The sequence below is a fragment of the Prionailurus viverrinus genome, chromosome A1, assembly GCF_022837055.1.
Source record: "Prionailurus viverrinus isolate Anna chromosome A1, UM_Priviv_1.0, whole genome shotgun sequence".
NCBI lineage: Eukaryota > Metazoa > Chordata > Mammalia > Carnivora > Felidae > Prionailurus > Prionailurus viverrinus.
In genome coordinates this window covers 4,416,081-4,431,633 of record NC_062561.1, presented here as the reverse complement: position 1 = coordinate 4,431,633, position 15,553 = coordinate 4,416,081, and the positions used below count along the sequence as shown (strand labels likewise).

General features: G+C 44.5%; 1 protein-coding gene across 4 annotated transcripts in view; it reads left to right on the top strand.

Moving 5' to 3' along the window:
* Positions 1 to 15,553, top strand: part of MIPEP (mitochondrial intermediate peptidase) — a 159,742-nt gene that overhangs the window by 36,982 nt on the left and 107,207 nt on the right. For all 4 annotated transcript variants that reach the window (XM_047868804.1, XM_047868678.1, XM_047868685.1 and 1 more), the window contains exon 11: positions 14,852 to 15,005. In XM_047868804.1, the coding sequence (XP_047724760.1) occupies positions 14,852 to 15,005 (154 nt within the window). The remainder of the gene's footprint in view (positions 1 to 14,851; positions 15,006 to 15,553) is intronic.

Sequence of the window (15,553 nt, the reverse complement as noted above, 5' to 3'; positions counted from 1 at the left end):
TAAACGGGTTTCGGCGTCGGACACCTTTTACTACCTCACCTTGGTTTAACCGGATGGAACGGTAGCTCTCCCCTATGGCTCTCAAGACTAAACATTTTTTTTTTTCAACGTTTATTTATTTTTTTTGGGGGGGGACAGAGAGAGAGACAGAGCATGAACGGGGGAGGGGCAGAGAGAGAGGGAGACACAGAATCGGAAACAGGCTCCAGGCTCTGAGCCATCAGCCCAGAGCCCGACGCGGGGCTCGAACTCCCGGACGGCGAGATCGTGACCTGGCTGAAGTCGGACGCTTAACCGACTGCGCCACCCAGGCGCCCCAAGACTAAACATTTTAAAACACCATCCAACTATCACATTAAAATCATGCTTAGGCAGTCATTCCTGATGCCAGAAACACCCTATTTCATTTTCTCTTGCTGAAGTCAGTAGTTGCCGTGATGGCATCGTCACATACCCTGCTCTTACCCTGTGTGCGTTCTCCCTCGCGCACTCGCGCCCTCCGGCCGGCTGTCTCGTTTCTGCTGTGGTGAGTCTCTAAGTGTCTGCCATGCGGTGCAAAGCTTCTCTGACATTCGCTCAACCTCCTGAGTAGCACCGGGGAAGACCGAAGCCTCTGTTTACCTGCAGTTTCAACCAGGATCCGCTGGCTGCACTGAATTGTGTTTCTGTGTTTTCACGACGTTCGCTGCCAAGATGTGTTTAGAAATAACATCCAAGTTCTTTCTGTAATCCCAGGTGCATCACAGGTTGAAATATAAATCTGACTCATAGATTGTACTTCCTAAGTACAGTGATACATTGATCTTTTCTTTTTAAAAAAAAAAAAAAAAAGAAAAGCCCTCAGGGGCGCCTGGGTGGCTCAGTCGGTTGAGCATCCTACTTTGGCTCAGGTCGTGATCTCACTGTTCATGAGTTCGAGCCCCTCATCGGGCTCAGTGCTGACAGCTCAGAGCCTGGAGCCTGCTTCGGATTCTGTGTCTCCCTCTCTCCGCCCACCCCTACTCACGCACGCGTGCGCTCTCTCTCTCTCTCTCTCTCTCTCTCTCTCTTCTCTCTCAAAAATAAATACATTTTTTTTTAAAAAGCCCTCAAATAACAACAAAGAATTCTTCAGTTGAAAGTCTCTAATACTTCTGTACTTATTTCAGTGATAATTAGTGTTCCTGATGGGGATTTTGAGATATGGCTAAATCCTAGGGCTCCTAATCAGAAAGATTTCATTTTATACCAGTACCCTGCTGATTATAATATGTTCTAATTCTCTGCAAATCGAGAACTTGTAAACCCCTGGGCCTCCTGTTTCTCACCAGAACGACTAGCAGAGCATGTCTTCCGCTTCATTTGGCCGCCACGGTGGCTTAACAGTGATTCTCCTCCGATTTCCGGCTGGGGAAGAAGTATACACGGATTGCAGACGTGTGTCGTGTCCGGATTCAAACCGGTGGGACCCTCTTGACAGCAAATAGTAGTAAAACTCTCCTGTGAAGCCGTAAGAGAGTTTGAGGTGACGAGAGGGATGGCAATGACTAAGTGAGTGACAGGCGACACAGATGGCAATAACACACTAAACAAGTCCCCAGAGCACACCCGTTTCACGCCGTGTCACAGCTGGGCTGTGGTTCTGAGAGGCCATAGGTTTTCCCTGTCCCGCAGTACCTCTCTGCCGTTTTGCGGTCTCTAGATGGTGGAGGAGGCGTTTCTGACACGTAGTGTCTGTGCGGATAGGAAAGTTGTGCCCGGCGGTGCCCCGAGCAGGTGTTCGGAAGCAAAGTGGCCGCCCCGGTACCGTGGCCGCAGGCCGTGGCTTGGCCGGCCTCTGGCCTCAGGTCCTCGAGGGGTTCAGTGGCCTACGTGTCATTTCATGCCGTGTGGCAGGTGCCAGCCGAGAGCAGAAAAGGCGGGGTCCCGCGGGGCGGCCTGCTGCCCCAGGACCGGTGTGTCGTAGGGCCGGTGCGTCAGGCCGGGCTCGTGGCCGCTGGACGTCCCTTCGGGCCTTTCGAGTCTCTCCCCGCCTCGCTGGACCTTTTCCTGTCGTGGCTGCTCTTCGGGCAGGAATCGCCCCTCGCTTGCGGGAGTCACGGAGGGCGGGGGGCAGCACGCAGGTGGCGGGACCTCCGGCTGTGGCAGGTGGCCGGGTCGGCCGTGGGCAGCCTCTGCTCGTGGGCCGTCGGTACCCGTGAGCCTTGGCTGGTGCTCCGCCTTCTCCAGGAATGCCCTTCGCCCTCCCCGGGAGCTCGTCCTTCGACCCCTGCCCCGGAGGCCACCTCCTTTTGGAACTTCTCCCTGACCCTCACGGCGGCATCCTGTCCCCCGTGGCGGGCAGAATCAGCCACGGCCTGTCTTTGTTCCCGGCCCTTACGCCCCTTCTCACCTGGGGATCCTGCTCTGTGAACCGACGGTGCCAGGCCCTTCCCCCCTCGGGGAGTTATCAGGCACGTAGTAGGTGACTCGTGAGTGCTCACTGCACCGCCTCCACCTTCCCGCCAGTGCTGCCGTAGTCCGTGCGGTGGGCACCGTGCCAGCGTCTTCGCAGGCCTGGTCTGGCCATCAGGGGAGCCGGGAAGCGTCGTCTCCGTTTCCCTCGTTAGCAAATCGAGGCCCCTCCAGAAGCCAAGTACCTTGCTCGAAGCACAGCACCAGGGAGAGAGAGAGAGCCAGGATTGCAACTTGAGGGCTCTCTCTCCTAGACCGCCTGGTGCCGTGACAGGCCTCTCTGGGCCTCCGTTTCCTCAAGTAAAACAAGCTGCGTGGCTCACAGAATTATGTAAGGAGTGTGGGAGACTCTTGATGCGAAAGCGCTCTGCGAATTGTAAAGCATCTCAGGGATTGATACAATAGTAATTACATGTTGTTACATATAAAACGAAGAAAAAGGGATGCTTACCCTAACTTTTTGTATATCATCAATCTCTTTGTTTCTCTTAACTTCTTTCCCTGTGCTTGCTGAGGCGCTAAGATATCCCCGTCTCAAAATACAAATACTTCCAGGGCCCCCGGCTGGCTCAGTCGGGGATGGCGCTCCTCAATTATGTAGAAACTCAAAGATTTAGAGTTACAAACCAAAGTTACAGTAATATTAGATTTTACATTAATGATTTTTTTTTTTAAATTTAAATGTATTGGTTGGTCTCTTAGGTCCTGTAGAAAACAGAAAATACAGTTACAAACCATTGTTACAATAATACTAGCTTTTGTAACTTCTCATGCATTTACCTTAATTGAGATCTTTATGTCTTCATGTGGTTTCAGTCTCCCTTTACTACTTGAACTCGTAACAAGTCCTTGGGGAACGGACTTCGGTACCAAGGTACCAAGCAGAACCGTTTTCTCTCGACTCCCATAGCATTGTCATCCCGTTAGAAAGAAACCCTCAGCCCTTCTCCTTACTGCATGGAACTTCGGGGAGATGACTTCCCTTCCCATAAGGCTTCATGTAAATCATGTCACGTGGGGGTAATCATATTGCCTGCAGGATTGTTTTTGCTCTTAAATGAGGTACATATACTCTGATGGGCTTATTAGTCCAGTGACACAGTGACAGTTGCTATCACCATCATCACCATCACCATCATCACCATCACCATCATCATCATCATCGTTGTGACTTAGGGATAAGTTTTGGTTTTGTAGATTACATCGAGGGGGAAATGGACTTACTCGCCGTATTGAATCTCCTCTGATCTCTCATAATGAATCTTTGTATTCTAGACTCCGTCCTGTTTATTCCTGCCAGAATAGTGTTCCTACAACACAGCGTTGCTTATTTCTCTCCTCCTCCGGGCTGCTAACCGTGGCTCCTCCCACACTGCATGCATTCTTAGAGACACCCAGTACGTGGTGCAAAATAAAGGCCTTTAGCTCCACCCCCCCTTTCTGGCACCCGGTAAAATTAACAAAAAGACCATCAATATAGCTACACCTACGTCTATATACAGTAAGAGAACAGATCGGGAGGGTGAAATAGGAAATGGGATGATGTGATAGCAGGAATCATGGGTGATAGTAGGTATTATTTCCAGTTGATGAACGAACAAATAAATGCTTACGTGTTTAAAAAAAATTTTTTTTAACATTTGTTTATTTTTGAAAGACAGAGACAGAGCGTGAGTGGGGGAGGGGCAGAGAGAGAGGGAGACACAGAAGTCAAAGCAGGCTCCGAGCCGTCAGCACAGAGCCCGACGCGGGGCTCGAACCCACCAACCAGGAGGTCTTGACCTGAGCCGAAGTCAGATGCTTAACTGACTGAGCCACTCAGGCGCCTGATGCTTAAGCGTTTTTAAAAGTGAGAGAGATAACCACCAGAGGAGGAAACATAGATTGTTAACACCAAGTGACCAGAAAGAAAAAGAAGATGCTGCCCACGAAGCCAAAGAAAGTATTAAAATGAACACAACAGTTACATTAGCAAGAGGGAGGACACTGCCCATTCTTATACACAATTGATAGGAATGTACATTAATACAGGCTGTGTTTTGGAGGATGATCTGTAATCCCGTGTAAAGACTTAAAATCTCAAACTGAAATAAAATAAATAAAATTAAATTCCTGAAGAACCTTTTTCCAGCATCTCGTGCTCTTCGCAACAAGGTCACTTCTGTGACGGGTCCCGCAGGTAGGCCTGCCCGATGTGACAAGGCTGTTCGCCGAAGGACCATCCGTAGCAGAGATGAACCAACAGCAGGCCGACTCGCTCGGGAGAAGCAGAGGCAGAGCAGTGCAGGGAGGGTCACGTGGGTGTGTTTCCCGTAGGGAAGTCAAAATCAATTAAAACAGGGTTGAGTCTGGCTTCTTGGAATGTGTGAGCCATTCCAAACAACGTCAGGGAAAGGACGCTCCCTTTAAAAGGTGAAGCATTGGCCTTGCCTCCCCATCCGCGCACATCAGAGCAGGTGGCGGCCCAGAGGAGGCCCGGCAGACGCTTGTCATGGATGGCCCCCGAGAGAGACCCAGACGGAGCCTTGTGTACCGAAAGGGACAGTGTCTCACATCCTGTTTTTGTTAAACAAGTCCATTGCAGAATAGCATGAATGGTATGAGTCTATTTGCATTATATACGTATGTGCTTCGTGTTTGTATGTATACCTGTTGTCCTGTATACGTGTGTACTCTCGTACGTGTGTAAACATGTCTACACAAATAAAATCAGGATACACAAGAGATGGTTACTGTGCCCCCTGGATGGTGGGCACAGTGAGCCAGGGGATATTATTTGAGATTTTTCTTTTTAAACAGGGAGTTTCTATGACTTTGTAATACATTTTTTTCTGACTCATTTCGGATTAAAACCATTCGGTTTTTAGCATTCATAATAATTTATACAGAAGTGGAGTTGTCTGTAGAGTATTATATAAACATAATCTATACTGAGATTTTTCTCTCCAAGCTAAATTGTCTTCCTGAATTTTACCTGAATACCACTTATGGGTAAGTCAGGAAGTATTTTCAGGTTATTGACAGCCTGTGTTGTTGTTAGCTTTGCTGTGTTTCTTTTCTACACACCTAATCAGATAATGTACATGTTTATTATAAGCTAACAAGGTTTAATTTTCAGGTTTAGATTATTTTATTCTCTTTTATTTACTTTTTTCCCTTTTCCCTTTTTTTATGAAGTTAAAACGCACGTAATAGAAAACTCACTGTCATGGCCATATTTACGTGTACAGTTCAGAGGTATTAAGCACATTCACACTGTTGCACAACACCATCCATCCCCTCACTCTTTTCCTGTGGTACCTCGGGAACCCTGTGCCTATTAAACACTGACTCCGCATTCTCCTCTTCCCCCAGCCCCTGGCAACGGCCATCCTCCTTTCTGTCTCTATGATTTTGATGACCCTAAGTACCTTATACAAGTGGAATCAGACAACATTTGTCTTTTTGTGACTGGCTTATTTCAGTTCTCCAGGTTCATCCCATGTTATGGCACATCGCAGAATCCTTTTCTTTTTTCAGGCCAAGTAATATTTCTCTCTCTGTGTGTGTGTGTGTGTGTGTGTGTGTGTGTGTGTGTGTGTGTACATCGCATTTGACTTATCTCAGTGGTAGACAGACACTTGGGTTGCTTCCATGTTTTAGTTTTTATGAGTAATATTGTGAACACGCATGTACAAATATCTCTTAGAGACCCTGCTTTCAGTTCCTTTTGGTTGCATGTCAAGAGATGAAATTGTTGGATCATATGGTAATTTTATTTTTAATTTTTTGAGGAGCCATACTATTTTCCACAGTGGCTGTGCCATTTTACATTCTCACCAACCGTGTGCAAGTGTTGCAGTTTTAACACATCCTCACCAACATCACTGTTTTCTGGTTTTTGTTTGTTTTTGTTTTTGTTTTTTGTTTTTTGCATAGTGACTGTTTTAATGAGTGTGAGGTAGTTTCTCACTGCAGTTTTGATTTGCATTTGTTGCAAATGTTGAGGCAGATGTTGATGTTAAGTGTCTTTTCATGTGCTTATGAGTCATTTGTATGTCTTTGGAGAAATTTCAGTTCAAGTCCTTTGCCCATTTTTGAATTGGGTTGAGTTTTAGTTCTTTATATTCTGGATATTAATCCTTTATTCGCAAATATTGGCAAATATTTTCTCACAGTCTGTGGGTTGCCTTTTTCCTCTGTGGATAGTGTCTCTTGATGTAGAGATTGTGAAAATTTTGGTGAAGCCCAGCTTGTCTATTTTTTCCTTTGTTGCCTTTGACTTTAGTTTCATATCTAAAAACCATTGCCAGCGGTGCCTGGGTGGCTCAGTCATTTGTGTCTGACTTCGGCTCAGGTCATGATCTCACGGTTCATGGGTTTGAGCCCCACATTGGGCTCTGTGCTGACAGCTTGCTCAGAGCCTGGAGCCTGCTTCGGACTCTGTGTCTCCCTCTCTCTCTGCCCCTCCCCTGCTCATGTCCTGTCTCTCTCTCAAAAATAAATAAAGATTAAAAAAAAAAAAAAAAAGAAACCATTGCCAAATCCAGCATCATGAGGCTTTTATCTTATGTTTTCTCCTGAGAGTTTTGTTTTAGGTCTTACGTTTGGGTCCTTGATCCATTTTGAGTTAATTTTTGTATATGGTGTTAGGTAACAGTCCACCTTCCTTCTTTTGTATGTGGATATCCTGTTTTCCCATCACGGTTTGTTGAAAAGACCGAATGGTCTTGGCCCCCTTGTTGAAAATCATTTGACTGTATATGCAAGGGTGTATGTTTGCCATTAGGCCAGTGCTACACTGTGTCCATTGTGTTACTTTTGTAGTAGGTTTAAAACCAGGAAGTGTGAGTTCTCTAGTTCTGTTCTTTTTCAAGATTGTTTTGGCTGTTTGGGAATCTCTTGGATTTCATGTGAATTTTAGGATGAGATTTTCCATTTCCACAAAAAAAGCCATTGGGATGTTGATAGGGATCCCACTGAATCTGTAGATTGCCTTGGGTAATACTGACACTTTCACAGTATTAAGTCTTATAATCCATGAACATGGGATGTATTTCCATTTATTTATGTCTTCCTTAATTTTTTTTCAGCAGTATTTTGTAGTTTTCACTGTACAAGTCCTTCCTTGATTAATTCCCAAGTATTTTATTCTTTTTGATGCTATTGTAAATGGAGTTGTTTTATAATTTCATCCTCACATTGTTCATCATGTATAGAAATGTAGCTGATTTCTTTTTGTGTTGACTTTGTTTTCTTGCTACTTTGCTGAATTTATTACTTCTTGTAAATAATACTACTAGTTAGTTCCTACATATAGGATTGTATCATCTGCAAAAAGATAATTTTACTTCTTCCTTTCCAATTTAGATGGCTTCTATTTTTTTTTCTTGCCTAATTACTCTGTCTAGAATTTCCAGTACTGCATTGAATAGAAGTGATGAAAGCAGGCAACCTTGTCTTGTTCCTGATTTTAGAGGAAAAGCTTTCAGGTTTTTGCCATTGAGTATGATGTTTGCTGTGGGTTTTTTATATTTGGCTTTTATTACATGGAGGTAGTTTTCTTATATTCCTAATATGTTTAGTGTTTTTATCATGAAAGGGTGTTGAATTTTGTCATCATCAATTTCTGCATCAATTGGGATGATCACACAGGTTTTTTCCCTCCATTTTATTGATGTGGCATATTACATCAATTGATTTTCATATGTTGAACTATCCTTGCATTCCAGGATTAATCCCACTGGGTTGTGGTGTATGGTCCTTTTAGTTTACTGTTGAATCTGGTTTGCTGATATTTTGTTGAGGATTTTTGCATTGATGATCCTCAAGGATATTGGCCTATAATTTTCTTATAATGTCTTTGGCTTTAGTATCAGGGTAATGCTCTCTAACATAGAATGTTAGGTAGTACTCCTTTTTTAATTTTTGGAAAAGGTTTAGAGGATTGTTAGTTCTTTATTATTTATTTAAAAAATTTTTTAATGTTTATTCGTTTTTGAGAGAGCATGAGAGGGGGAGGGGTACGAAGAGACAGGGAGACACAGGATCTGAAGCAGACTCGAGGCTCTGAGCTGTCAGCACAGAGCCCAATGTGGGGCTCAAACTCACAACTACAAGATCATGACCTGAGCTGAAGCTGGATGCTTAACCAACTGAGCCACCCAGGTGCCCCTGGTGTTAGTTCTTGAAAACTCATTAGTGAAACCATCTGGTCCAGGGTTCTTTATTAAAAGATTTGTGATTTCTGATTCAATCTCCTTACTGTTTATAGGTCTGTTCAGTTTATTGATTTCTTCATGATTTAGTCTGGTAACTTTTGTGTTTCTAGGAATATCCAGTTTTTTTGGTGTATAATTGTCCATAGTGCTCTCATAATTTTATTTCTGTAGAATTGGCAGGAATGCCCCCACTTTCGTATCTGATTTTAGTAATTTGAGTCTTCTCTCTTTTTTCCTTAGTCCACCTAGCTAAAGGCTATCAATTTTGTTGATCTTTTCAAAGAACAGCTTTTGGTTTCATTGATTTTTTTTTTCTGTTTTTCTGTTCTCTATTTCATTTATCTCTAATCTTTATTTCTTTCCTTCTGCTAGCTTTGGGATTAGTTTTTCTTTTTTCTAATTCCTTAAGTTGTAAATTTATGTTGCTGATTTGAGATCTCTCTCTCTCTTTTAAATGTAAGCATTTATAGCTATAAATCTCCTCCTTAGAACCACTTTTGACATCTCACATAAGTTTTGGTATGTTGTGTTTTTATTTTCATTTATCTCTAGGTATTTTCTAATTTTCTTTGCTATTTCTTCTTTCTCCATTGGTTGTTTAAAAGTTTGTTGTTTAATTTCCACAGTTTGTGATTGTTTTAGTTTTTCATGTTTTCTCACATCATCTTGTTGTGGCCTGAGAAGATGCTCTGTATGATATCTGTCTTTTAAAATCTATTGTGATTTAATTTGTGGCCTAACATATGGTCCGTCCTGTAAAAATGTCCCATGTGCATGTAGGAAGAATGTGCTGCTGTTATTGGATGGAGTGTTCTGATTATAACTATTAGATCTAGTTGGTTTATGGTGTTAAGTCTTCTGTTTCCTTATTTGTTTTCTGTCTTGTTGTGTCCATTATTGTAAGTGGGGTTTTGAAGTCTCTGTTATTGTAGAACTGTCTGTTTCTCCCTGCAGCTCTCTCCATTTCTGCCTCATATATTTTGATGGCCTGTCATTGTGTACATGTTTTTAATTGTTGTATCTTCTTGCTCTGTTGAACCTTTGACGCATTGTGCCTTCCTTTCTCTTCCAATATCTTTGGATCTAAAGTCTATTTAGTCTCATATTAGCATAACCACTTCTGTTCCCTTTTGGTTACTATTTGCATGGATATGTGTTTCTGTCCTTTTACTTTCAACCCATTCGTCTTTGAATCTCAAGTGAGTCTCTTACAGACAGCATTTAGTTGGATCATGGGTTTTTATCCATTCTGCCAATCTCTGTCTTCTGATTGGAGAGTTTAATCAATTTACATTTCAAGTACTGATCAGAAAGGACTTATTTCTGTCATTGTGCTATTTGTTTTCTCTGTCGCTTATAGACTTTTATTTCTTCATTTTCTTCATTTCTGTCTTTTTTGTGTTCAGTTGATTTTTTTGTAATGAAATGTCTATATTCCTTTGTAATTTTCTTTTGTGTATATTCTATATTTTCCTTATGGTTGCCATGGGGATTATATTTAACATCCTAAAATTACAACACTTTAATTTTAACTTATAGCAGTTTAACTTCAATAACATACGAAAAGTGTCCTGCACAGGTCTGTCCCTACTCCCTTCAGTGGTTGATGTCACAGAATTACATCTTTACACATGTGTGCCCAACAACATAAACCAACAATTCTTTCAACTGCATTAGTCTCCTCAATTATGTAGAAACTCAAAGATTTAGAGTTACAAACCAGGCCCCGAGCTGTCAGCACAGAGCCCAACGCGAGGCTCGAACTCACGGACCGCGAGATCATGACCTGAGCCGAAGTCGGCCGCCCAACCGACGGAGCCGCCCAGGCGCCCCTCCTCTTGATTCTTTTTTAGGGCTTCCCTCTGGCTGTTTACACGACCCATGAATCTTGTGTATTTCCCTCGACCCCTTGGCATGTCAGTCATCGCCGTTCTGAATTCTCAATCTGGTTATTCTGACGTCTCCAATGTACCTGAACGTTTGTTCTGTTTCTTCAGGCTGTAGCCTTCGTCTTTGATCGTGACTTGAAATTGTTTGCAGAAAGTTGGGTATGATTTACTCGCTGGCTACGAGTTAGTTAGGCTTTGTTTGCATTTATAGTGGCTGCGGTAGCAGAGGCCAAACGTTTTCTTTTCTTTGTTTCCTTTTCTGTCTCCCATGTTGTGTTTGGGTTTCCCTGGAGACTTCTACTTAATAAGGTGTGAGATGTGCAGTTTTTCAGTTGTATTCTCCTGTTATTTTGCAGGATCCCCACTTGACCTGGTGGTGAGGGTGTGGGGGAGCGGATGCCTTCTGTAGTCCTGTGATCGGGTCTCAGTCTGTTATGGAGCCTGTGCCCCTGGGTTCTGACTTTCACAAGTGCTTCTCAGTTCCCCTTTTCTGCTTTCATGAGACAGGGGGATTGGGTTGGATATCTCTTTTCTTCTAGGTAAGTTAGGCTCTGGTAAGATCGTTTCTTTTGAGGCCAGCCTTATTAAGAATAACACAGTGCCCTGGTGTATTTCAAAATGCCAATTTTTTACTCCCCCCTGCTGGAAGGATTGGGAGAATTTTTCTCCATCTTGTGAGAACCTGGTAGGGCTCCCAGAGGTAAAAACTCATAAAAGTGTGGGGATCCTCCCTTAAACTGAGCCTCCCTAGAGTTTTGAATTCTCCAATTTGTCCACACTGAGCCTCCAGCAATTTGTCAATTGTAGTTTAAATTTTCCTCCTCGGTGCTAGTCTATATATACTGGAGAGTTCTCTGAACTGTGATTCTCTGTAGCAGACAAGCATCTTTATAATTTGGGGGGCGGCAGTTTGTTCTGTGACCTCAATTCTCTGCTGGACACAAGAAGAGTTGTTGATGTTTTGTTGGTTGAGCATTTTTCTTGTCTTTCGGATGGAGCGATGCCTTCCGGGCTCCTTACGTGCCGGACCAGACACCGGAAACCTCCATTATTTCCTGCTTTTACAACACATTTTCTCCCCTGTTTCCATGCTGTCCCTTCCTTCAGTGTCCTGACAGCTCTGACTTTTCTTCTCTGTCTTCCTTTGCGTCTCTTCATCTGGAAGATCCGCTGCTGGGCCCCTTCCCCAGTGACTGCTCCTCTCCCACAGCTCTGACACCCGAGCAAGTCTCAGTTTCAACATCCTGAGCATCTGACATCTTACGGGCACTTCACAGTCAGTGTCTCCAGAATTGAATTTGCTCTCCGCGAATCCATCATCCTTCTCCCCCGACTGCACCCCGCCCTCCTCTCTTCTCCCACAAACCTACCCACGCTCCCTTCTTTCTTTCTTTGTGCCTGGTGCTCTGATTCGTGACCCTGCCATCCCATCCATGCATTTCCTCACGCCAGCACCCCGTGTGTCATTCTAGACCTTCCTTTCTCGCTCACACAGCCCCGAATATTTTCATCGCCCAACAAAAACAAATTGAAAACTGCCTCTTCATCCTTGCCCCACCGCTTTTGCTTATATTCGGACCCTAGTTTACCGTCTTTTCTCTCTGCCGCTCCTGCATTCCTCCCGCCACGGTGTCCACCTTGCAGTGTTCCAGAAAGCATCGCATTGCCTCTCTGTTGCCTGCAGAGGCAGTCTCCCGTTTCCCAATCTGTAAACAGTTCACTGAGAGTATGGACATACAGCACTAGAAATTCTGTTTAGATTTATTTTTCTTTATTTCAGCTTGTAAGAATGGATCTTTTTTTGTCTTGGAATATAGTAGAACAATAGCACGCACGTGTGATTTACAAATATACATATATCAAGGTTGAATACTCAGAACTTCTTTTAGCGATTGGGGTACGTGATAAAAGGTTGAGGGACCCTGTGCGTACAACGTAAGATCCCAACCGTTCAGGTTTACGCGTGAGGCCCTCAGTTCTCTGGACCCTGCCCACGTGTGCCTCCCTCTCTCTTCCCGTTTATCCCCAGCATCCTGAACTGGCTCCTGATTAGCCACCTGGCGTAGAAGTTACCAGGTTGTTTCATGACTTCATACTGTGGCTTCTCCCTGGAATTTCTTTATTAGTCGACCCTGCCCTTAATCCCCACCCGCACCCCAGCCAGCAGACTCCCGTTTCTGAATTCCTTTCTGCGACCCCTTCCTGTCTCTACGCTGCCCTCCACAAGTGAAGTCATCACCCCTCTTGCTGTCCCACTGTCTGGGTCGTTCACTCAGCCCTCCCGCAGTACCTCTAGCACCTACTCTGTGCTGCTCCAGGCCGGGAAGACCAGGGTGGTCCCTCCACCTGTCTGCCTCCTTCACAGTGAGCTCCTTACAGGCACCCCCCCGCCCCCCATTCCTTACCTCCAGCATCCAGCAGCTGTCTCGGCAGCCTGCACAAGCGTGTGAATCAGTGAGCGAGGGCACTAGGCTGCCGACGTACCTTTCACCAGCGAGAGTCTATTTTTATGAAAAATCGATCAGGAACTACGTTGTATATTTGTGGATTTCTGAAGCCCAAATCTCTCTTGTGGTATAATTTACACTTGCTCACTAAATCCAAGCCCCATTTAGTAGTAAGCGTAAATTTGCGTCTGTTTTCCATGTAAGTTTGTGTATATATATGTTTTTATTTTAATTATTTTTTATTGAAGTGCAGTTGACACGCAAGAACTCGGGTAGTTTCGGGGCACAGCATAGTGATTTGACAAGTTATGCTATGCTCATCACAACTCCAGCTACCTTCTGTCACCATAAGTACACATTTTGTTAACTCCACGGAGGGGACACAGAACAAGCACCTCTTCTTATTCTGGACCATTCTTTCTAGCTGTGGTCGTAAAGTTTGGCCTGGCTGAATGACTCAGAAATGGACATTTGCATCACGTATCCTGGTGTGCTTTGCTTTATGTTGGAAGGGGACATAAAAAGTCATTTTCGAGTGAAAAATAATAACTGTGCTTGCCAGTATATTGTGCTTCGTTTAAGGTGTATAATAGCAAAAGAGACAAATTAAGATCTGATTATATATGTTACAGAGGTTTTTTTCCACTAACAAATATTCTACTAGCGGTGAAATTTAAATTCATTCAGTATGCCTCAGGTCTTGGGTTTGTTTGCTATTTATTCGATATAAGTCACAAATTTTTAGAATATGCCATATTTCGTAACGGGAACTTTACCCTTATAGGTCAGACTGGTCAGATTTGTCTGTAGGTGTACATAAAGGAATGTGTATAATGTGGGTAATTGAGATAGATTGCTTAGTTAAGTCAGTGAAAGTAAATAACCTGAAAGGGATGAAGATTGCAGAATGGTGTGTCTACCTTAATTGCTCATTACTAAAATTACTCTTTTTTTATTTTTTTTTATTTTTGGGACAGAGACAGAGCATGAACGGGGGAGGGGCAGAGAGAGAGGGAGACACAGAATTGGAAACAGGCTCCAGGCTCTGAGCCATCAGCCCAGAGCCCGACGCGGGGCTCGAACTCACGGACCACGAGATCGTGACCTGGCTGAAGTCGGACGCTTAACCGACTGCGCCACCCAGGCGCCCCAATTGCTCTTTTTTTAATGCTTATTTTTGAGAGAGAGAGAGAGAGAGAGAGAGAGAGACAAGAGTGTGAGCGGGGGAGGGGCAGAGAGAGGGAGACACAGAATCCGAAACAGGCTCCAGGCTCTGAGCTGTCGGCACAGAGCCCGATGTGGGGCTCGGACCCACGGAGTGCGAGATCATGACCTGAGCCGAAGTCGGAAGCTTAACCGACTGAGCCACCCGGGCACTCCTAAAATTATTCTTAATGCTAAGAATTACCACTTACTACTTTTACTACTAAGAATAACTGGACTGCCTTTCTTCTGAAAATCCCTCAAAAGATATAGAAATATACCTTTCTGAGGGAGCCTTGGTGGCTCGGTTGGTTGAGTGTCCAACTCTTGATTTCAGTTCAGGTCATGATCCCAGAGTCATGGGATCAGGTCCCGCGTTGGGCTCCATGCCGAGCGTGAGCCTGTGTGGGATTCATTCTCTCTCTCTCTCTCTCTCTCTCCACCCCCCCCATCCCCTGCTTGCACCCTTTTTCTCTCAAATTAAAAAATGTGTGTGTGTGTGTGTGTGTGTGTGTGTGTGTGTGTGTGTATACACACACATATATATATCTACCTTTCTGTTTTCAATCCCATTTTTCTAGCTGCCATGATCCTAGGTTTTACATGGAGAGTTCCCTGGATTTACCCTCAGAAACTGCAGTAAACAAAAATACCATTGAACCTCTTTTCTTTCTTTCAGGTACAACATCGAGCCCAGTTTGTATTGTCCATTTTTCTCCCTTGGAGCGTGCATGGAAGGCCTCAACACTTTGTTTGGCAGACTGTTAGGGACTACGTTGTATGCCGAGCAGCCCGCGAAAGGAGAGGTGTGGTGCGAGGGCGTCCGCAAACTGGTAAGCGTGCGGTCCGCGTGGGGTCGCCCCGCGTGCCTCTCAGGCCTGGTAGGGAGCTTCTGGCAGTTTCTCGTCCAGGCGAGCCGTGCCCTCGCGGAGCCTGTCTGCCCTTGTTTCCGTTTCAGCAGAGAATCCAGGTCACCACTTCTGACTTGGGACACTGCCCACAGCACCAGTTTTCTCTAAAATCGGTTGTTGCCTCGGATCGATAGACACAGAGCTGCGAAGCGTAGGGACTTGTTGGAACGTTGAGCCTTCGTATGTTGACAGATTCTGGTTCAGGGGACATTTGTCATTACTTGCCACGTTCCCGCACTGCTCGGTGTCGCGTTCGGTTAATTCCAGGATCCACGGCCTCTGTCACTTGTACTTTTCTCCCCAACCCCCTTCCCATCTTGTGGGAGCAATTATATATATATATATATATATATAATTTGCACAATATATTGATTTTTCTCCCGTGCTCTGGTTTGACTTCTTTGATAATAACTTCGAGCCCGGCGTCCACCCTTCTCCAGTTAGGGCCCCCTGTATTTGAGACGTGAGTA